At 40.2% G+C, this 22,352-nt stretch overlaps 1 protein-coding gene and 12 non-coding genes across 13 annotated transcripts; 8 read left to right on the plus strand and 5 right to left on the minus strand.

Annotated features, from left to right (window-relative positions):
* Positions 1–201: 201 nt before the first annotated feature.
* LOC130661033 (U2 spliceosomal RNA) lies at positions 202–393 on the plus strand. Its single transcript, XR_008988228.1, has one exon. It is a non-coding gene; the product is annotated as a U2 spliceosomal RNA (small nuclear RNA).
* Positions 394–577: 184 nt separating this feature from the next.
* LOC130659986 (U1 spliceosomal RNA) lies at positions 578–742 on the plus strand. Its single transcript, XR_008987189.1, has one exon. It is a non-coding gene; the product is annotated as a U1 spliceosomal RNA (small nuclear RNA).
* Positions 743–1,070: 328 nt separating this feature from the next.
* Positions 1,071–1,189, minus strand: LOC130661720 (5S ribosomal RNA). Its single transcript, XR_008988898.1, has one exon. It is a non-coding gene; the product is annotated as a 5S ribosomal RNA (ribosomal RNA).
* A 4,863-nt stretch (positions 1,190–6,052) lies between these two features.
* On the plus strand, positions 6,053–6,244 carry LOC130661034 (U2 spliceosomal RNA). The gene has a single exon (XR_008988230.1). It is a non-coding gene; the product is annotated as a U2 spliceosomal RNA (small nuclear RNA).
* A 185-nt stretch (positions 6,245–6,429) lies between these two features.
* Positions 6,430–6,594, plus strand: LOC130659987 (U1 spliceosomal RNA). Its single transcript, XR_008987190.1, has one exon. It is a non-coding gene; the product is annotated as a U1 spliceosomal RNA (small nuclear RNA).
* Positions 6,595–6,922: 328 nt separating this feature from the next.
* On the minus strand, positions 6,923–7,041 carry LOC130661721 (5S ribosomal RNA). Its single transcript, XR_008988899.1, has one exon. It is a non-coding gene; the product is annotated as a 5S ribosomal RNA (ribosomal RNA).
* A 4,838-nt stretch (positions 7,042–11,879) lies between these two features.
* On the plus strand, positions 11,880–12,071 carry LOC130661035 (U2 spliceosomal RNA). The gene has a single exon (XR_008988231.1). It is a non-coding gene; the product is annotated as a U2 spliceosomal RNA (small nuclear RNA).
* Positions 12,072–12,256: 185 nt separating this feature from the next.
* Positions 12,257–12,421, plus strand: LOC130659989 (U1 spliceosomal RNA). Its single transcript, XR_008987191.1, has one exon. It is a non-coding gene; the product is annotated as a U1 spliceosomal RNA (small nuclear RNA).
* Positions 12,422–12,771: 350 nt separating this feature from the next.
* Positions 12,772–12,890, minus strand: LOC130661722 (5S ribosomal RNA). Its single transcript, XR_008988900.1, has one exon. It is a non-coding gene; the product is annotated as a 5S ribosomal RNA (ribosomal RNA).
* Positions 12,891–16,148: 3,258 nt separating this feature from the next.
* Positions 16,149–17,178, minus strand: LOC130657487 (histone H1-delta-like). The gene has a single exon (XM_057460476.1). The coding sequence runs from the start codon at positions 16,780–16,782 to the stop codon at positions 16,231–16,233; it is 552 nt and encodes a 183-aa protein (XP_057316459.1). The 5' UTR covers positions 16,783–17,178; the 3' UTR covers positions 16,149–16,230.
* A 578-nt stretch (positions 17,179–17,756) lies between these two features.
* LOC130661037 (U2 spliceosomal RNA) lies at positions 17,757–17,948 on the plus strand. Its single transcript, XR_008988233.1, has one exon. It is a non-coding gene; the product is annotated as a U2 spliceosomal RNA (small nuclear RNA).
* A 185-nt stretch (positions 17,949–18,133) lies between these two features.
* On the plus strand, positions 18,134–18,298 carry LOC130659990 (U1 spliceosomal RNA). Its single transcript, XR_008987192.1, has one exon. It is a non-coding gene; the product is annotated as a U1 spliceosomal RNA (small nuclear RNA).
* A 350-nt stretch (positions 18,299–18,648) lies between these two features.
* LOC130661724 (5S ribosomal RNA) lies at positions 18,649–18,767 on the minus strand. The gene has a single exon (XR_008988902.1). It is a non-coding gene; the product is annotated as a 5S ribosomal RNA (ribosomal RNA).
* Positions 18,768–22,352: the final 3,585 nt, after the last annotated feature.

A 22,352-nucleotide genomic window follows, 5' to 3' on the forward strand; every position in this document is an offset into this window, starting at 1 on the left:
CGCCTTTGTTAGCATTCATGTAAGTTACCATCCACTCGCTACAGTCGCTCTCCATCCTACGGCTAAATCAACAGCCGTGATTTTTACTATGTCGCCGTCCATCCGTACGCGGTGACAGTTGTAAGCTTTACAGTAACGTGACATGCTCCACAAGCAGTTACGGTGTGTGGACGATGCCTATCATGGCAACGCTTGTTCTTTATCGCTTCTCGGCCTAATGGCTAAGATCAAGTGTAGTATCTGTTCTTATCAGTTTAATATCTGGTAGGCCATTCTCTGAATGGTCAGTATATTAATCTGATTTTTGGCCTTGGGTCATGGAGGTGGATTCATTCACGCCGTGACCACGGGTTGCCTTGGTGTTGCACTATTACCGATGGCGGCCCACATAAGCAATAAAAGAATAATAGCAGTCCTCTTTCCGACGGCACTCTGCATAGTCTACGGCGGGAACAAAACGCGTACACTGGGGAGAATACAGCCTATGCCCCGCGACACGGCAGTTTATAACACACTCAAGCCACAAGCATTAACAAACTTTGAAGGGTACCCTCATGCTACGGTGCAGTTCCAACTCATACTTACCTGACGGGGAAGTAAAGACTGATCAATGAGGGTTTTCTTCCAGAGTGAGGCTCTTGCATTGCACTACGCTTGGGCTGACCTCTGCGATTACTGCAAACGTCAGTAACTCGACCGTACAATTTCTGGTAGTGGGGGCCTGCGTCCGCGCTCGCCCCCTCCTTAAGTCAAAATGAATGAGCTTAGAAAAGTTGCGCGGCCAAATGTCGGTGGTGACTTAAACGCTAAGGTAAAACCTCGCTTGGCTGTTACGAAACGTGATTGCGATATAAGTCCTCGGAAGGCGGCGGAATTTTATTTTATTTGCCATTCCGTCAGGGTTATTGGATGATCGGCAATAGATCGAGTTTGTATGCATTTGAAAGCTCTTTTTTCTCGTACTATCACCTGAAAATGTCGTAGGAAAATGTCATAGGAAACACTTTCAACAACCGCCACGTTCCTTAATTGTTATAACAAGAAATATATCACAGCAAATGAAAATGAAAAGCCTACGACACCGGGAGTTCCCAGGCGGTCCCCCATCCAAGTACTATCCCGGCCCGACGATGCTTAACTTCCGTGATCAGACGAGAACGGGTGTGTTCATCGTGGTATGGCCGTAGACATTAGTAGGTGCAAATACGTGCAATTTATTTTGACGTTGTGATCAAATTTTTTTATTTAATTTCTTTGAGTTACTTAGGACAAGGCGTATGCATGGATTATCTATTAGACTTTAAGGTTATAGTTTTGTGAAAAAAACAATGTTTTTTTAAAGATGTGTGGCTATAAAAATAGCCGTTGTTTTCTGAGTGTAGCGGTTTACTTCTTCTGTCCTTTGTCGTTCTTCTTTGGGAGTAAGACAGCTTGAATGTTTGGCAAAACACCACCAGCTGCAATGGTTACACCGCTCAAAAGTTTGTTTAATTCTTCATCATTACGAACAGCCAATTGTAAATGTCTTGGAATAATCCTAGCTTTTTTGTTGTCTCTTGCTGCGTTACCAGCCAACTCCAATATCTCAGCAGATAAATATTCCAAGACGGCTGCTAAGTAAACTGGTGCTCCAGATCCAATTCGGTTAGCATAGTGCCCTCTACGAAGGAATCTATGCACTCTACCGACTGGAAATTGAAGTCCAGCTCTTGAGGATCTTGTCTTGGCTTTAGCCTTAGCTTTTCCACCTTTTCCACGTCCAGACATAACTGCGATTTGATTTGTAAGTTAATACAAAAACGTACGAATATTTAACGTAAGTGTTAACGAAATAAACTTTACTCGTTTTTTCATCATAAAAATAGGATCGAAATCATGTTTTTTTAACCAATCATAATTAAGTATTAAACAAAAGATTTTTTTTTTAACCAATTAAATTGCGTATCGGCGTTTTCGGATCGAATTCGATCCGATTTTTTTACTTATAAACAAAAAGTTTTGACTTGCAGTTTAATGCTTATTTACAAGTTAAGTAGCAAAAATTTTTAACCATGTCTGACGCAGCAGCTAAAGGAGGAAAACAGGCACCTAAAGTAGCCAAGAAAGGTGAAAAAAGAGCCGGCAAAAAAGGAGGAAAGATTGGTGGAACTGGTGAAAAGAAACGCAAGAGAAAGAGAAAGGAAAGTTATGCTATTTACATCTACAATGTTTTGAAACAAGTTCACCCAGATGTCGGAGTTTCAAGCAAAGCTATGAGCATCATGAACTCATTTGTCAACGACATCTTTGAGCGCATTGCTTCCGAAGCTTCGCGTTTGGCTCTTCAAAACAAAAAGTCGACCATCTCTTCTCGTGAAATTCAAACCGCAGTACGTCTTCTCTTGCCTGGAGAACTTGCAAAACACGCAGTCAGTGAAGGAACAAAAGCCGTCACAAAATACACAAGCAGCAAGTAAACCAACGTCTACCAAACACAAACGGTCTTTTTTAAGACCACACATCTTTAAAAAAACATTTACTTGGCGTCACTACAAGTTAACCGAAGTTAATAAAACTTCTAAATAATGTGCTTAAGAACACTAGCCTACATTTAAAATACTTCCCCATGTGTGTGTGGATTAGCTTCACTTTTCATACGTATTATTAGCTGTACTTGCAGAAAAGACAAGTACATTGATCCATGTTATTGCTTACATTTAACTTAACCCAGCTTTTCACGGAAACACTCCCAGGCAAATTAACCCTACAAAGTATTTCTAAATTTTTTTTGTGTCATATATGACATAGTATCGTATAGCAATAAATGTAACTGTGACAAGACTTTACACATTGTGTAATTTGGAAGCGTGCACAAAGTAATGTTTTAAAAGATTTGTGGCTATAAAAATAGCCGTTTTTGTTGAGCAATGACAACGCTTAACCTCCGAATCCGTAAAGAGTTCTTCCTTGACGTTTTAAGGCATAAACAACATCCATAGCGGTAACGGTCTTGCGTTTAGCGTGCTCTGTGTAGGTTACAGCATCACGAATAACATTCTCTAAGAAAACCTTCAGTACACCTCTGGTTTCCTCATAGATAAGGCCAGAGATACGTTTGACACCACCTCGTCGAGCAAGACGCCGAATAGCAGGTTTTGTGATTCCCTGAATGTTATCACGAAGAATTTTTCGGTGACGTTTAGCACCTCCTTTTCCCAATCCTTTACCTCCTTTTCCGCGTCCAGACATATTGATATAGTTGCGTACAGAACGAGTACAAAAACAACGTTTGAGTTAACAGAATTCAGACAGCTTTAAAAAGAGGCCATAAAATTACCTACTGCTCGTGGAAACACCCTAATTAACCAATAGAGTTGCGTCATTACAAAATGTTCCGAACATTTTGTACATTTTTTTAAGTAAAACTGTAGTTTTTTTAAAAATTCGTGGTCTTAATGTTTCAGTAAGGCAATAAATTTGGCATCGTTGGAATTCGCCAAACCTTCTGCTACTTACTAAAAAAAAAAAAAGTCAAAAGCTTTTGTGTATCAGAAGATACAGCCGTTTTCCCGTAGCCAAAAAACACAGATTTTATAAAAATGTTAAAGTAATGAGCGTAATGTCATTATGCAGCCAATCAGAAATTACTTTCTTAGCACCAATCAAATGGTTTGTTTTGAACCTTAGCTGTCAATCAATATGAGAAATAAAACTTTGGCGCGATAGTGCATTTTAGACCGTCTTGTGTATCCGTACTACATCGACTTCTTAAAATATGGCTCGTACAAAGCAAACTGCACGTAAATCTACTGGAGGAAAGGCTCCACGAAAACAACTCGCCACTAAAGCTGCGAGGAAAAGCGCACCAGCTACTGGAGGAGTGAAAAAACCACATCGTTACAGACCTGGTACAGTTGCTCTCAGAGAAATCAGAAGATACCAGAAGTCAACCGAGCTCTTGATCCGCAAGTTGCCTTTCCAGCGTCTTGTGCGAGAAATTGCTCAGGACTTCAAAACAGATCTGCGATTCCAGAGCACAGCCGTTATGGCTCTGCAAGAGGCTTCTGAAGCGTACCTTGTTGGCTTGTTCGAGGATACTAACTTGTGTGCCATTCACGCAAAACGAGTTACAATCATGCCTAAAGACATCCAGTTGGCAAGAAGAATTCGTGGGGAACGTGCCTAAGCATCTTACCAAACAAAAAACGGCTATTTTTATAGCCACACATCCATAAAAAATATTACGGCTAGCTTTTTATATCAAACTTTGTCCTGCTTTCTGTTTAAATTTTATGCTACATAAAAATTTTATGCTACATAAAGTTTGACAATGTTAAAAATATGAAGGGCAAGAAAAGTAAAAGCAAGAAAATAAGAAATTTAAAAACGAAAATACTTAAACTTAGGGAATCTAATCTTAAATTTACTCTTTTTTAACTGTTTAAGTGACTTAAACAAGTTTAACTTTGTACCAAGATAATGTTTTTTTGTAAATGTGTGGCTATAAAAATAGCCGTTTGTTAATGTAATAGCCAGATACACACAAATTATTTTTTTGCGGTCTTCTTTGCTGCCTTTTTGGGAGTCTTTTTGACCTTCTTTGCTGCAGGTTTTTTAGCAACAGGCTTCTTTGTGGGTTTCTTAGCTGCTGGTTTCTTAGCCGAGGCTTTCTTTGTGGCAGGCTTCTTTGCTGCTTTCTTTGGCGTGCTCTTCTTTGCTGGCTTCTTTTTTGGTGTACTTTTCTTTGCAGTAGGCTTCTTTGCCGTTGGCTTTTTTGCTGCGGCCTTTTTCTTAGGTTTTTCTTTTTTTACCTGACCTAGCTTGAATGATCCAGAAGCACCAGTGCCTTTAGTTTGAATCAAATCGCCTGATGTTACTCCTCGTTTAAGAGCCATTTTCAGATGATGATCTGAGTTTTCAGCAACTTTGTAATTTGCATGAATATATTTTGTAATAGCTTGGCGAGATGAACCACCGCGTTCCTTTAGGGTAGCGATAGCAGCCTTGATCATGTCCACATATTTAGGGTGATCAGCTGTCTTCTTTGCAGCAGGTTTCTTCTTGGGTGCGATTTTCTTTGGAGAAGCTGCTTCACTCATTTTTAATGTTTTCTTACAACAATCCAACGATAAACGATGCTTGTTATCACAGTAGAAGTATACTAAACATTACCGTGTAAATGAGATATAATTTAAGACGGTGCGAAGTATGCGGACGTAAAAGTACCACTCCCGGGAATTGATTTGGCGCGAAAACAGAAATGTGTGTTTCTGTACATCGTATAATGTCCGTTTTGGGTGCCGCGACTATGCGAAAGCATGTTAATTTTTATTTGTAGTACGACGCAATAGTCTGCAAGAGAAGCTGCTGGAGTTTGAGGTCTTCAGCATTACATCTAGTCTGTTAATTTGGGCTTCTTCCGCGCTCGTGTTAGGATTTTCATAAAGCGTTCTTTGGTTTGCGTTGCGTATGTCGGCCTACATCATCGACACGGCCTGTTTCCGGCTATTAGGAGCAATTCATATATTGGGCACTGCGTTTCGACTTTTTTATTAGACCACAGTAAAAAAATTCACTCACAGAAGTCCCTTTCTTTCATGGCTACAAACACGAAGAATTCTGTCGTAAGTAAAACGAATGCGCAAGCCAAAATGACGATGGGGCGAAGTCATAAGCATGGCCCTGTGGCCCAATGGATAAGGCATCTGACTACGAATCAGGGGATTCCAGGTTCGACTCCTGGCAGGGTCGCACTGTCGCATTTCGGCTGCATGGTCTACTGTGTAACGCGCGCGCACGTTCTGGCGTAATGCGTTGATAAACGGAATGTACGCAGACATATTGGAAAGTAATATCACGCACTTAGTATCGTCGCCTTTGTTAGCATTCATGTAAGTTACCATCCACTCGCTACAGTCGCTCTCCATCCTACGGCTAAATCAACAGCCGTGATTTTTACTATGTCGCCGTCCATCCGTACGCGGTGACAGTTGTAAGCTTTACAGTAACGTGACATGCTCCACAAGCAGTTACGGTGTGTGGACGATGCCTATCATGGCAACGCTTGTTCTTTATCGCTTCTCGGCCTAATGGCTAAGATCAAGTGTAGTATCTGTTCTTATCAGTTTAATATCTGGTAGGCCATTCTCTGAATGGTCAGTATATTAATCTGATTTTTGGCCTTGGGTCATGGAGGTGGATTCATTCACGCCGTGACCACGGGTTGCCTTGGTGTTGCACTATTACCGATGGCGGCCCACATAAGCAATAAAAGAATAATAGCAGTCCTCTTTCCGACGGCACTCTGCATAGTCTACGGCGGGAACAAAACGCGTACACTGGGGGAGAATACAGCCTATGCCCCGCGACACGGCAGTTTATAACACACTCAAGCCACAAGCATTAACAAACTTTGAAGGGTACCCTCATGCTACGGTGCAGTTCCAACTCATACTTACCTGACGGGGAAGTAAAGACTGATCAATGAGGGTTTTCTTCCAGAGTGAGGCTCTTGCATTGCACTACGCTTGGGCTGACCTCTGCGATTACTGCAAACGTCAGTAACTCGACCGTACAATTTCTGGTAGTGGGGGCCTGCGTCCGCGCTCGCCCCCTCCTTAAGTCAAAATGAATGAGCTTAGAAAAGTTGCGCGGCCAAATGTCGGTGGTGACTTAAACGCTAAGGTAAAACCTCGCTTGGCTGTTACGAAACGTGATTGCGATATAAGTCCTCGGAAGGCGGCGGAATTTTATTTTATTTGCCATTCCGTCAGGGTTATTGGATGATCGGCAATAGATCGAGTTTGTATGCATTTGAAAGCTCTTTTTTCTCGTACTATCACCTGAAAATGTCGTAGGAAAATGTCATAGGAAACACTTTCAACAACCGCCACGTTCCTTAATTGTTATAACAAGAAATATATCACAGCAAATGAAAATGAAAAGCCTACGACACCGGGAGTTCCCAGGCGGTCCCCCATCCAAGTACTATCCCGGCCCGACGATGCTTAACTTCCGTGATCAGACGAGAACGGGTGTGTTCATCGTGGTATGGCCGTAGACATTAGTAGGTGCAAATACGTGCAATTTATTTTGACGTTGTGATCAAATTTTTTTATTTAATTTCTTTGAGTTACTTAGGACAAGGCGTATGCATGGATTATCTATTAGACTTTAAGGTTATAGTTTTGTGAAAAAAACAATGTTTTTTTAAAGATGTGTGGCTATAAAAATAGCCGTTGTTTTCTGAGTGTAGCGGTTTACTTCTTCTGTCCTTTGTCGTTCTTCTTTGGGAGTAAGACAGCTTGAATGTTTGGCAAAACACCACCAGCTGCAATGGTTACACCGCTCAAAAGTTTGTTTAATTCTTCATCATTACGAACAGCCAATTGTAAATGTCTTGGAATAATCCTAGCTTTTTTGTTGTCTCTTGCTGCGTTACCAGCCAACTCCAATATCTCAGCAGATAAATATTCCAAGACGGCTGCTAAGTAAACTGGTGCTCCAGATCCAATTCGGTTAGCATAGTGCCCTCTACGAAGGAATCTATGCACTCTACCGACTGGAAATTGAAGTCCAGCTCTTGAGGATCTTGTCTTGGCTTTAGCCTTAGCTTTTCCACCTTTTCCACGTCCAGACATAACTGCGATTTGATTTGTAAGTTAATACAAAAACGTACGAATATTTAACGTAAGTGTTAACGAAATAAACTTTACTCGTTTTTTCATCATAAAAATAGGATCGAAATCATGTTTTTTTAACCAATCATAATTAAGTATTAAACAAAAGATTTTTTTTTTAACCAATTAAATTGCGTATCGGCGTTTTCGGATCGAATTCGATCCGATTTTTTTACTTATAAACAAAAAGTTTTGACTTGCAGTTTAATGCTTATTTACAAGTTAAGTAGCAAAAATTTTTAACCATGTCTGACGCAGCAGCTAAAGGAGGAAAACAGGCACCTAAAGTAGCCAAGAAAGGTGAAAAAAGAGCCGGCAAAAAAGGAGGAAAGATTGGTGGAACTGGTGAAAAGAAACGCAAGAGAAAGAGAAAGGAAAGTTATGCTATTTACATCTACAATGTTTTGAAACAAGTTCACCCAGATGTCGGAGTTTCAAGCAAAGCTATGAGCATCATGAACTCATTTGTCAACGACATCTTTGAGCGCATTGCTTCCGAAGCTTCGCGTTTGGCTCTTCAAAACAAAAAGTCGACCATCTCTTCTCGTGAAATTCAAACCGCAGTACGTCTTCTCTTGCCTGGAGAACTTGCAAAACACGCAGTCAGTGAAGGAACAAAAGCCGTCACAAAATACACAAGCAGCAAGTAAACCAACGTCTACCAAACACAAACGGTCTTTTTTAAGACCACACATCTTTAAAAAAACATTTACTTGGCGTCACTACAAGTTAACCGAAGTTAATAAAACTTCTAAATAATGTGCTTAAGAACACTAGCCTACATTTAAAATACTTCCCCATGTGTGTGTGGATTAGCTTCACTTTTCATACGTATTATTAGCTGTACTTGCAGAAAAGACAAGTACATTGATCCATGTTATTGCTTACATTTAACTTAACCCAGCTTTTCACGGAAACACTCCCAGGCAAATTAACCCTACAAAGTATTTCTAAATTTTTTTTGTGTCATATATGACATAGTATCGTATAGCAATAAATGTAACTGTGACAAGACTTTACACATTGTGTAATTTGGAAGCGTGCACAAAGTAATGTTTTAAAAGATTTGTGGCTATAAAAATAGCCGTTTTTGTTGAGCAATGACAACGCTTAACCTCCGAATCCGTAAAGAGTTCTTCCTTGACGTTTTAAGGCATAAACAACATCCATAGCGGTAACGGTCTTGCGTTTAGCGTGCTCTGTGTAGGTTACAGCATCACGAATAACATTCTCTAAGAAAACCTTCAGTACACCTCTGGTTTCCTCATAGATAAGGCCAGAGATACGTTTGACACCACCTCGTCGAGCAAGACGCCGAATAGCAGGTTTTGTGATTCCCTGAATGTTATCACGAAGAATTTTTCGGTGACGTTTAGCACCTCCTTTTCCCAATCCTTTACCTCCTTTTCCGCGTCCAGACATATTGATATAGTTGCGTACAGAACGAGTACAAAAACAACGTTTGAGTTAACAGAATTCAGACAGCTTTAAAAAGAGGCCATAAAATTACCTACTGCTCGTGGAAACACCCTAATTAACCAATAGAGTTGCGTCATTACAAAATGTTCCGAACATTTTGTACATTTTTTTAAGTAAAACTGTAGTTTTTTTAAAAATTCGTGGTCTTAATGTTTCAGTAAGGCAATAAATTTGGCATCGTTGGAATTCGCCAAACCTTCTGCTACTTACTAAAAAAAAAAAAAGTCAAAAGCTTTTGTGTATCAGAAGATACAGCCGTTTTCCCGTAGCCAAAAAACACAGATTTTATAAAAATGTTAAAGTAATGAGCGTAATGTCATTATGCAGCCAATCAGAAATTACTTTCTTAGCACCAATCAAATGGTTTGTTTTGAACCTTAGCTGTCAATCAATATGAGAAATAAAACTTTGGCGCGATAGTGCATTTTAGACCGTCTTGTGTATCCGTACTACATCGACTTCTTAAAATATGGCTCGTACAAAGCAAACTGCACGTAAATCTACTGGAGGAAAGGCTCCACGAAAACAACTCGCCACTAAAGCTGCGAGGAAAAGCGCACCAGCTACTGGAGGAGTGAAAAAACCACATCGTTACAGACCTGGTACAGTTGCTCTCAGAGAAATCAGAAGATACCAGAAGTCAACCGAGCTCTTGATCCGCAAGTTGCCTTTCCAGCGTCTTGTGCGAGAAATTGCTCAGGACTTCAAAACAGATCTGCGATTCCAGAGCACAGCCGTTATGGCTCTGCAAGAGGCTTCTGAAGCGTACCTTGTTGGCTTGTTCGAGGATACTAACTTGTGTGCCATTCACGCAAAACGAGTTACAATCATGCCTAAAGACATCCAGTTGGCAAGAAGAATTCGTGGGGAACGTGCCTAAGCATCTTACCAAACAAAAAACGGCTATTTTTATAGCCACACATCCATAAAAAATATTACGGCTAGCTTTTTATATCAAACTTTGTCCTGCTTTCTGTTTAAATTTTATGCTACATAAAAATTTTATGCTACATAAAGTTTGACAATGTTAAAAATATGAAGGGCAAGAAAAGTAAAAGCAAGAAAATAAGAAATTTAAAAACGAAAATACTTAAACTTAGGGAATCTAATCTTAAATTTACTCTTTTTTAACTGTTTAAGTGACTTAAACAAGTTTAACTTTGTACCAAGATAATGTTTTTTTGTAAATGTGTGGCTATAAAAATAGCCGTTTGTTAATGTAATAGCCAGATACACACAAATTATTTTTTTGCGGTCTTCTTTGCTGCCTTTTTGGGAGTCTTTTTGACCTTCTTTGCTGCAGGTTTTTTAGCAACAGGCTTCTTTGTGGGTTTCTTAGCTGCTGGTTTCTTAGCCGAGGCTTTCTTTGTGGCAGGCTTCTTTGCTGCTTTCTTTGGCGTGCTCTTCTTTGCTGGCTTCTTTTTTGGTGTACTTTTCTTTGCAGTAGGCTTCTTTGCCGTTGGCTTTTTTGCTGCGGCCTTTTTCTTAGGTTTTTCTTTTTTTACCTGACCTAGCTTGAATGATCCAGAAGCACCAGTGCCTTTAGTTTGAATCAAATCGCCTGATGTTACTCCTCGTTTAAGAGCCATTTTCAGATGATGATCTGAGTTTTCAGCAACTTTGTAATTTGCATGAATATATTTTGTAATAGCTTGGCGAGATGAACCACCGCGTTCCTTTAGGGTAGCGATAGCAGCCTTGATCATGTCCACATATTTAGGGTGATCAGCTGTCTTCTTTGCAGCAGGTTTCTTCTTGGGTGCGATTTTCTTTGGAGAAGCTGCTTCACTCATTTTTAATGTTTTCTTACAACAATCCAACGATAAACGATGCTTGTTATCACAGTAGAAGTATACTAAACATTACCGTGTAAATGAGATATAATTTAAGACGGTGCGAAGTATGCGGACGTAAAAGTACCACTCCCGGGAATTGATTTGGCGCGAAAACAGAAATGTGTGTTTCTGTACATCGTATAATGTCCGTTTTGGGTGCCGCGACTATGCGAAAGCATGTTAATTTTTATTTGTAGTACGACGCAATAGTCTGCAAGAGAAGCTGCTGGAGTTTGAGGTCTTCAGCATTACATCTAGTCTGTTAATTTGGGCTTCTTCCGCGCTCGTGTTAGGATTTTCATAAAGCGTTCTTTGGTTTGCGTTGCGTATGTCGGCCTACATCATCGACACGGCCTGTTTCCGGCTATTAGGAGCAATTCATATATTGGGCACTGCGTTTCGACTTTTTTATTAGACCACAGTAAAAAAATTCACTCACAGAAGTCCCTTTCTTTCATGGCTACAAACACGAAGAATTCTGTCGTAAGTAAAACGAATGCGCAAGCCAAAATGACGATGGGGCGAAGTCATAAGCATGGCCCTGTGGCCCAATGGATAAGGCATCTGACTACGAATCAGGGGATTCCAGGTTCGACTCCTGGCAGGGTCGCACTGTCGCATTTCGGCTGCATGGTCTACTGTGTAACGCGCGCGCACGTTCTGGCGTAATGCGTTGATAAACGGAATGTACGCAGACATATTGGAAAGTAATATCACGCACTTAGTATCGTCGCCTTTGTTAGCATTCATGTAAGTTACCATCCACTCGCTACAGTCGCTCTCCATCCTACGGCTAAATCAACAGCCGTGATTTTTACTATGTCGCCGTCCATCTACAGTAACGTGACATGCTCCACAAGCAGTTACGGTGTGTGGACGATGCCTATCATGGCAACGCTTGTTCTTTATCGCTTCTCGGCCTAATGGCTAAGATCAAGTGTAGTATCTGTTCTTATCAGTTTAATATCTGGTAGGCCATTCTCTGAATGGTCAGTATATTAATCTGATTTTTGGCCTTGGGTCATGGAGGTGGATTCATTCACGCCGTGACCACGGGTTGCCTTGGTGTTGCACTATTACCGATGGCGGCCCACATAAGCAATAAAAGAATAATAGCAGTCCTCTTTCCGACGGCACTCTGCATAGTCTACGGCGGGAACAAAACGCGTACACTGGGGGAGAATACAGCCTATGCCCCGCGACACGGCAGTTTATAACACACTCAAGCCACAAGCATTAACAAACTTTGAAGGGTACCCTCATGCTACGGTGCAGTTCCAACTCATACTTACCTGACGGGGAAGTAAAGACTGATCAATGAGGGTTTTCTTCCAGAGTGAGGCTCTTGCATTGCACTACGCTTGGGCTGACCTCTGCGATTACTGCAAACGTCAGTAACTCGACCGTACAATTTCTGGTAGTGGGGGCCTGCGTCCGCGCTCGCCCCCTCCTTAAGTCAAAATGAATGAGCTTAGAAAAGTTGCGCGGCCAAATGTCGGTGGTGACTTAAACGCTAAGGTAAAACCTCGCTTGGCTGTTACGAAACGTGATTGCGATATAAGTCCTCGGAAGGCGGCGGAATTTTATTTTATTTGCCATTCCGTCAGGGTTATTGGATGATCGGCAATAGATCGAGTTTGTATGCATTTGAAAGCTCTTTTTTCTCGTACTATCACCTGAAAATGTCGTAGGAAAATGTCATAGGAAACACTTTCAACAACCGCCACGTTCCTTAATTGTTATAACAAGAAATATATCACAGCACCATTGAAATGAAAAGGCAACAAATGAAAATGAAAAGCCTACGACACCGGGAGTTCCCAGGCGGTCCCCCATCCAAGTACTATCCCGGCCCGACGATGCTTAACTTCCGTGATCAGACGAGAACGGGTGTGTTCATCGTGGTATGGCCGTAGACATTAGTAGGGGCAAATACGTGCAATTTATTTTGACGTTGTGATCAAATTTTTTTATTTAATTTCTTTGAGTTACTTAGGACAAGGCGTATGCATGGATTATCTATTAGACTTTAAGGTTATAGTTTTGTGAAAAAAACAATGTTTTTTTAAAGATGTGTGGCTATAAAAATAGCCGTTGTTTTCTGAGTGTAGCGGTTTACTTCTTCTGTCCTTTGTCGTTCTTCTTTGGGAGTAAGACAGCTTGAATGTTTGGCAAAACACCACCAGCTGCAATGGTTACACCGCTCAAAAGTTTGTTTAATTCTTCATCATTACGAACAGCCAATTGTAAATGTCTTGGAATAATCCTAGCTTTTTTGTTGTCTCTTGCTGCGTTACCAGCCAACTCCAATATCTCAGCAGATAAATATTCCAAGACGGCTGCTAAGTAAACTGGTGCTCCAGATCCAATTCGGTTAGCATAGTGCCCTCTACGAAGGAATCTATGCACTCTACCGACTGGAAATTGAAGTCCAGCTCTTGAGGATCTTGTCTTGGCTTTAGCCTTAGCTTTTCCACCTTTTCCACGTCCAGACATAACTGCGATTTGATTTGTAAGTTAATACAAAAACGTACGAATATTTAACGTAAGTGTTAACGAAATAAACTTTACTCGTTTTTTCATCATAAAAATAGGATCGAAATCATGTTTTTTTAACCAATCATAATTAAGTATTAAACAAAAGATTTTTTTTTTAACCAATTAAATTGCGTATCGGCGTTTTCGGATCGAATTCGATCCGATTTTTTTACTTATAAACAAAAAGTTTTGACTTGCAGTTTAATGCTTATTTACAAGTTAAGTAGCAAAAATTTTTAACCATGTCTGACGCAGCAGCTAAAGGAGGAAAACAGGCACCTAAAGTAGCCAAGAAAGGTGAAAAAAGAGCCGGCAAAAAAGGAGGAAAGATTGGTGGAACTGGTGAAAAGAAACGCAAGAGAAAGAGAAAGGAAAGTTATGCTATTTACATCTACAATGTTTTGAAACAAGTTCACCCAGATGTCGGAGTTTCAAGCAAAGCTATGAGCATCATGAACTCATTTGTCAACGACATCTTTGAGCGCATTGCTTCCGAAGCTTCGCGTTTGGCTCTTCAAAACAAAAAGTCGACCATCTCTTCTCGTGAAATTCAAACCGCAGTACGTCTTCTCTTGCCTGGAGAACTTGCAAAACACGCAGTCAGTGAAGGAACAAAAGCCGTCACAAAATACACAAGCAGCAAGTAAACCAACGTCTACCAAACACAAACGGTCTTTTTTAAGACCACACATCTTTAAAAAAACATTTACTTGGCGTCACTACAAGTTAACCGAAGTTAATAAAACTTCTAAATAATGTGCTTAAGAACACTAGCCTACATTTAAAATACTTCCCCATGTGTGTGTGTGGATTAGCTTCACTTTTCATACGTATTATTAGCTGTACTTGCAGAAAAGACAAGTACATTGATCCATGTTATTGCTTACATTTAACTTAACCCAGCTTTTCACGGAAACACTCCCAGGCAAATTAACCCTACAAAGTATTTCTAAATTTTTTTTGTGTCATATATGACATAGTATCGTATAGCAATAAATGTAACTGTGACAAGACTTTACACATTGTGTAATTTGGAAGCGTGCACAAAGTAATGTTTTAAAAGATTTGTGGCTATAAAAATAGCCGTTTTTGTTGAGCAATGACAACGCTTAACCTCCGAATCCGTAAAGAGTTCTTCCTTGACGTTTTAAGGCATAAACAACATCCATAGCGGTAACGGTCTTGCGTTTAGCGTGCTCTGTGTAGGTTACAGCATCACGAATAACATTCTCTAAGAAAACCTTCAGTACACCTCTGGTTTCCTCATAGATAAGGCCAGAGATACGTTTGACACCACCTCGTCGAGCAAGACGTCGAATAGCAGGTTTTGTGATTCCCTGAATGTTATCACGAAGAATTTTTCGGTGACGTTTAGCACCTCCTTTTCCCAATCCTTTACCTCCTTTTCCGCGTCCAGACATATTGATATAGTTGCGTACAGAACGAGTACAAAAACAACGTTTGAGTTAACAGAATTCAGACAGCTTTAAAAAGAGGCCATAAAATTACCTACTGCTCGTGGAAACACCCTAATTAACCAATAGAGTTGCGTCATTACAAAATGTTCCGAACATTTTGTACATTTTTTTAAGTAAAACTGTAGTTTTTTTAAAAATTCGTGGTCTTAATGTTTCAGTAAGGCAATAAATTTGGCATCGTTGGAATTCGCCAAACCTTCTGCTACTTACTAAAAAAAAAAAAAAGTCAAAAGCTTTTGTGTATCAGAAGATACAGCCGTTTTCCCGTAGCCAAAAAACACAGATTTTATAAAAATGTTAAAGTAATGAGCGTAATGTCATTATGCAGCCAATCAGAAATTACTTTCTTAGCACCAATCAAATGGTTTGTTTTGAACCTTAGCTGTCAATCAATATGAGAAATAAAACTTTGGCGCGATAGTGCATTTTAGACCGTCTTGTGTATCCGTACTACATCGACTTCTTAAAATATGGCTCGTACAAAGCAAACTGCACGTAAATCTACTGGAGGAAAGGCTCCACGAAAACAACTCGCCACTAAAGCTGCGAGGAAAAGCGCACCAGCTACTGGAGGAGTGAAAAAACCACATCGTTACAGACCTGGTACAGTTGCTCTCAGAGAAATCAGAAGATACCAGAAGTCAACCGAGCTCTTGATCCGCAAGTTGCCTTTCCAGCGTCTTGTGCGAGAAATTGCTCAGGACTTCAAAACAGATCTGCGATTCCAGAGCACAGCCGTTATGGCTCTGCAAGAGGCTTCTGAAGCGTACCTTGTTGGCTTGTTCGAGGATACTAACTTGTGTGCCATTCACGCAAAACGAGTTACAATCATGCCTAAAGACATCCAGTTGGCAAGAAGAATTCGTGGGGAACGTGCCTAAGCATCTTACCAAACAAAAAACGGCTATTTTTATAGCCACACATCCATAAAAAATATTACGGCTAGCTTTTTATATCAAACTTTGTTCTGCTTTCTGTTTAAATTTTATGCTACATAAAAATTTTATGCTACATAAAGTTTGACAATGTTAAAAATATGAAGGGCAAGAAAAGTAAAAGCAAGAAAATAAGAAATTTAAAAACGAAAATACTTAAACTTAGGGAATCTAATCTTAAAATTACTCTTTTTTAACTGTTTAAGTGACTTAAACAAGTTTAACTTTGTACCAAGATAATGTTTTTTTGTAAATGTGTGGCTATAAAAATAGCCGTTTGTTAATGTAATAGCCAGATACACACAAATTATTTTTTTGCGGTCTTCTTTGCTGCCTTTTTGGGAGTCTTTTTGACCTTCTTTGCTGCAGGTTTTTTAGCAACAGGCTTCTTTGTGGGTTTCTTAGCTGCTGGTTTCTTAGCCGAGGCTTTCTTTGTGGCAGGCTTCTTTGCTGCTTTCTTTGGCGTGCTCTTCTTTGCTGGCTTCTTTTTTGGTGTACTTTTCTTTGCAGTAGGCTTCTTTGCCGTTGGCTTTTTTGCTGCGGCCTTTTTCTTAGGTTTTTCTTTTTTTACCTGACCTAGCTTGAATGATCCAGAAGCACCAGTGCCTTTAGTTTGAATCAAATCGCCTGATGTTACTCCTCGTTTAAGAGCCATTTTCAGATGATGATCTGAGTTTTCAGCAACTTTGTAATTTGAATGAATATATTTTGTAATAGCTTGGCGAGATGAACCACCGCGTTCCTTTAGGGTAGCGATAGCAGCCTTGATCATGTCCACATATTTAGGGTGATCAGCTGTCTTCTTTGCAGCAGGTTTCTTCTTGGGTGCGATTTTCTTTGGAGAAGCTGCTTCACTCATTTTTAATGTTTTCTTACAACAATCCAACGATAAACGATGCTTGTTATCACAGTAGAAGTATACTAAACATTACCGTGTAAATGAGATATAATTTAAGACGGTGCGAAGTATGCGGACGTAAAAGTACCACTCCCGGGAATTGATTTGGCGCGAAAACAGAAATGTGTGTTTCTGTACATCGTATAATGTCCGTTTTGGGAGCCGCGACTATGCGAAAGCATGTTAATTTTTATTTGTAGCACGACGCAATAGTCTGAAAGAGAAGCTGCTGGAGTTTGAGGTCTTCAGCATTACATCTACTCTGTTAATTTGGGCTTCTTCCGCGCCCGTGTTAGGATTTTCATAAAGCGTTCTTTGGTTTGCGTTGCGTATGTCGGCCTACATCATCGACACGGCCTGTTTCCGGCTATTAGGAGCAATTCATATATTGGGCACTGCGTTTCGACTTTTTTATTAGACCACAGTAAAAAAATTCACTCACAGAAGTCCCTTTCTTTCATGGCTACAAACACGAAGAATTCTGTCGTAAGTAAAACGAATGCGCAAGCCAAAATAACGATGGGGCGAAGTCATAAGCATCGCCCTGTGGCCCAATGGATAAGGCATCTGACTACGAATCAGGGGATTCCAGGTTCGACTCCTGGCAGGGTCGCACTGTCGCATTTCGGCTGCATGGTCTACTGTGTAACGCGCGCGCACGTTCTGGCGTAATGCGTTGATAAACGGAATGTACGCAGTCATATTGGAAAGTAATATCACGCACTTAGTATCGTCGCCTTTGTTAGCATTCATGTAAGTTACCATCCACTCGCTACAGTCGCTCTCCATCCTACGGCTAAATCAACAGCCGTGATTTTTACTATGTCGCCGTCCATCCGTACGCGGTGACAGTTGTAAGCTTTACAGTAACGTGACATGCTCCACAAGCAGTTACGGTGTGTGGACGATGCCTATCATGGCAACGCTTGTTCTTTATCGCTTCTCGGCCTAATGGCTAAGATCAAGTGTAGTATCTGTTCTTATCAGTTTAATATCTGGTAGGCCATTCTCTGAATGGTCAGTATATTAATCTGATTTTTGGCCTTGGGTCATGGAGGTGGATTCATTCACGCCGTGACCACGGGTTGCCTTGGTGTTGCACTATTACCGATGGCGGCCCACATAAGCAATAAAAGAATAATAGCAGTCCTCTTTCCGACGGCACTCTGCATAGTCTACGGCGGGAACAAAACGCGTACACTGGGGGAGAATACAGCCTATGCCCCGCGACACGGCAGTTTATAACACACTCAAGCCACAAGCATTAACAAACTTTGAAGGGTACCCTCATGCTACGGTGCAGTTCCAACTCATACTTACCTGACGGGGAAGTAAAGACTGATCAATGAGGGTTTTCTTCCAGAGTGAGGCTCTTGCATTGCACTACGCTTGGGCTGACCTCTGCGATTACTGCAAACGTCAGTAACTCGACCGTACAATTTCTGGTAGTGGGGGCCTGCGTCCGCGCTCGCCCCCTCCTTAAGTCAAAATGAATGAGCTTAGAAAAGTTGCGCGGCCAAATGTCGGTGGTGACTTAAACGCTAAGGTAAAACCTCGCTTGGCTGTTACGAAACGTGATTGCGATATAAGTCCTCGGAAGGCGGCGGAATTTTATTTTATTTGCCATTCCGTCAGGGTTATTGGATGATCGGCAATAGATCGAGTTTGTATGCATTTGAAAGCTCTTTTTTCTCGTACTATCACCTGAAAATGTCGTAGGAAAATGTCATAGGAAACACTTTCAACAACCGCCACGTTCCTTAATTGTTATAACAAGAAATATATCACAGCACCATTGAAATGAAAAGGCAACAAATGAAAATGAAAAGCCTACGACACCGGGAGTTCCCAGGCGGTCCCCCATCCAAGTACTATCCCGGCCCGACGATGCTTAACTTCCGTGATCAGACGAGAACGGGTGTGTTCATCGTGGTATGGCCGTAGACATTAGTAGGGGCAAATACGTGCAATTTATTTTGACGTTGTGATCAAATTTTTTTATTTAATTTCTTTGAGTTACTTAGGACAAGGCGTATGCATGGATTATCTATTAGACTTTAAGGTTATAGTTTTGTGAAAAAAACAATGTTTTTTTAAAGATGTGTGGCTATAAAAATAGCCGTTGTTTTCTGAGTGTAGCGGTTTACTTCTTCTGTCCTTTGTCGTTCTTCTTTGGGAGTAAGACAGCTTGAATGTTTGGCAAAACACCACCAGCTGCAATGGTTACACCGCTCAAAAGTTTGTTTAATTCTTCATCATTACGAACAGCCAATTGTAAATGTCTTGGAATAATCCTAGCTTTTTTGTTGTCTCTTGCTGCGTTACCAGCCAACTCCAATATCTCAGCAGATAAATATTCCAAGACGGCTGCTAAGTAAACTGGTGCTCCAGATCCAATTCGGTTAGCATAGTGCCCTCTACGAAGGAATCTATGCACTCTACCGACTGGAAATTGAAGTCCAGCTCTTGAGGATCTTGTCTTGGCTTTAGCCTTAGCTTTTCCACCTTTTCCACGTCCAGACATAACTGCGATTTGATTTGTAAGTTAATACAAAAACGTACGAATATTTAACGTAAGTGTTAACGAAATAAACTTTACTCGTTTTTTCATCATAAAAATAGGATCGAAATCATGTTTTTTTAACCAATCATAATTAAGTATTAAACAAAAGATTTTTTTTTTAACCAATTAAATTGCGTATCGGCGTTTTCGGATCGAATTCGATCCGATTTTTTTACTTATAAACAAAAAGTTTTGACTTGCAGTTTAATGCTTATTTACAAGTTAAGTAGCAAAAATTTTTAACCATGTCTGACGCAGCAGCTAAAGGAGGAAAACAGGCACCTAAAGTAGCCAAGAAAGGTGAAAAAAGAGCCGGCAAAAAAGGAGGAAAGATTGGTGGAACTGGTGAAAAGAAACGCAAGAGAAAGAGAAAGGAAAGTTATGCTATTTACATCTACAATGTTTTGAAACAAGTTCACCCAGATGTCGGAGTTTCAAGCAAAGCTATGAGCATCATGAACTCATTTGTCAACGACATCTTTGAGCGCATTGCTTCCGAAGCTTCGCGTTTGGCTCTTCAAAACAAAAAGTCGACCATCTCTTCTCGTGAAATTCAAACCGCAGTACGTCTTCTCTTGCCTGGAGAACTTGCAAAACACGCAGTCAGTGAAGGAACAAAAGCCGTCACAAAATACACAAGCAGCAAGTAAACCAACGTCTACCAAACACAAACGGTCTTTTTTAAGACCACACATCTTTAAAAAAACATTTACTTGGCGTCACTACAAGTTAACCGAAGTTAATAAAACTTCTAAATAATGTGCTTAAGAACACTAGCCTACATTTAAAATACTTCCCCATGTGTGTGTGTGGATTAGCTTCACTTTTCATACGTATTATTAGCTGTACTTGCAGAAAAGACAAGTACATTGATCCATGTTATTGCTTACATTTAACTTAACCCAGCTTTTCACGGAAACACTCCCAGGCAAATTAACCCTACAAAGTATTTCTAAATTTTTTTTGTGTCATATATGACATAGTATCGTATAGCAATAAATGTAACTGTGACAAGACTTTACACATTGTGTAATTTGGAAGCGTGCACAAAGTAATGTTTTAAAAGATTTGTGGCTATAAAAATAGCCGTTTTTGTTGAGCAATGACAACGCTTAACCTCCGAATCCGTAAAGAGTTCTTCCTTGACGTTTTAAGGCATAAACAACATCCATAGCGGTAACGGTCTTGCGTTTAGCGTGCTCTGTGTAGGTTACAGCATCACGAATAACATTCTCTAAGAAAACCTTCAGTACACCTCTGGTTTCCTCATAGATAAGGCCAGAGATACGTTTGACACCACCTCGTCGAGCAAGACGTCGAATAGCAGGTTTTGTGATTCCCTGAATGTTATCACGAAGAATTTTTCGGTGACGTTTAGCACCTCCTTTTCCCAATCCTTTACCTCCTTTTCCGCGTCCAGACATATTGATATAGTTGCGTACAGAACGAGTACAAAAACAACGTTTGAGTTAACAGAATTCAGACAGCTTTAAAAAGAGGCCATAAAATTACCTACTGCTCGTGGAAACACCCTAATTAACCAATAGAGTTGCGTCATTACAAAATGTTCCGAACATTTTGTACATTTTTTTAAGTAAAACTGTAGTTTTTTTAAAAATTCGTGGTCTTAATGTTTCAGTAAGGCAATAAATTTGGCATCGTTGGAATTCGCCAAACCTTCTGCTACTTACTAAAAAAAAAAAAAGTCAAAAGCTTTTGTGTATCAGAAGATACAGCCGTTTTCCCGTAGCCAAAAAACACAGATTTTATAAAAATGTTAAAGTAATGAGCGTAATGTCATTATGCAGCCAATCAGAAATTACTTTCTTAGCACCAATCAAATGGTTTGTTTTGAACCTTAGCTGTCAATCAATATGAGAAATAAAACTTTGGCGCGATAGTGCATTTTAGACCGTCTTGTGTATCCGTACTACATCGACTTCTTAAAATATGGCTCGTACAAAGCAAACTGCACGTAAATCTACTGGAGGAAAGGCTCCACGAAAACAACTCGCCACTAAAGCTGCGAGGAAAAGCGCACCAGCTACTGGAGGAGTGAAAAAACCACATCGTTACAGACCTGGTACAGTTGCTCTCAGAGAAATCAGAAGATACCAGAAGTCAACCGAGCTCTTGATCCGCAAGTTGCCTTTCCAGCGTCTTGTGCGAGAAATTGCTCAGGACTTCAAAACAGATCTGCGATTCCAGAGCACAGCCGTTATGGCTCTGCAAGAGGCTTCTGAAGCGTACCTTGTTGGCTTGTTCGAGGATACTAACTTGTGTGCCATTCACGCAAAACGAGTTACAATCATGCCTAAAGACATCCAGTTGGCAAGAAGAATTCGTGGGGAACGTGCCTAAGCATCTTACCAAACAAAAAACGGCTATTTTTATAGCCACACATCCATAAAAAATATTACGGCTAGCTTTTTATATCAAACTTTGTTCTGCTTTCTGTTTAAATTTTATGCTACATAAAAATTTTATGCTACATAAAGTTTGACAATGTTAAAAATATGAAGGGCAAGAAAAGTAAAAGCAAGAAAATAAGAAATTTAAAAACGAAAATACTTAAACTTAGGGAATCTAATCTTAAAATTACTCTTTTTTAACTGTTTAAGTGACTTAAACAAGTTTAACTTTGTACCAAGATAATGTTTTTTTGTAAATGTGTGGCTATAAAAATAGCCGTTTGTTAATGTAATAGCCAGATACACACAAATTATTTTTTTGCGGTCTTCTTTGCTGCCTTTTTGGGAGTCTTTTTGACCTTCTTTGCTGCAGGTTTTTTAGCAACAGGCTTCTTTGTGGGTTTCTTAGCTGCTGGTTTCTTAGCCGAGGCTTTCTTTGTGGCAGGCTTCTTTGCTGCTTTCTTTGGCGTGCTCTTCTTTGCTGGCTTCTTTTTTGGTGTACTTTTCTTTGCAGTAGGCTTCTTTGCCGTTGGCTTTTTTGCTGCGGCCTTTTTCTT

This window comes from Hydractinia symbiolongicarpus, chromosome 9 (genome assembly GCF_029227915.1).
Source record: "Hydractinia symbiolongicarpus strain clone_291-10 chromosome 9, HSymV2.1, whole genome shotgun sequence".
NCBI classification, from domain to species: Eukaryota; Metazoa; Cnidaria; class Hydrozoa; order Anthoathecata; family Hydractiniidae; genus Hydractinia; species Hydractinia symbiolongicarpus.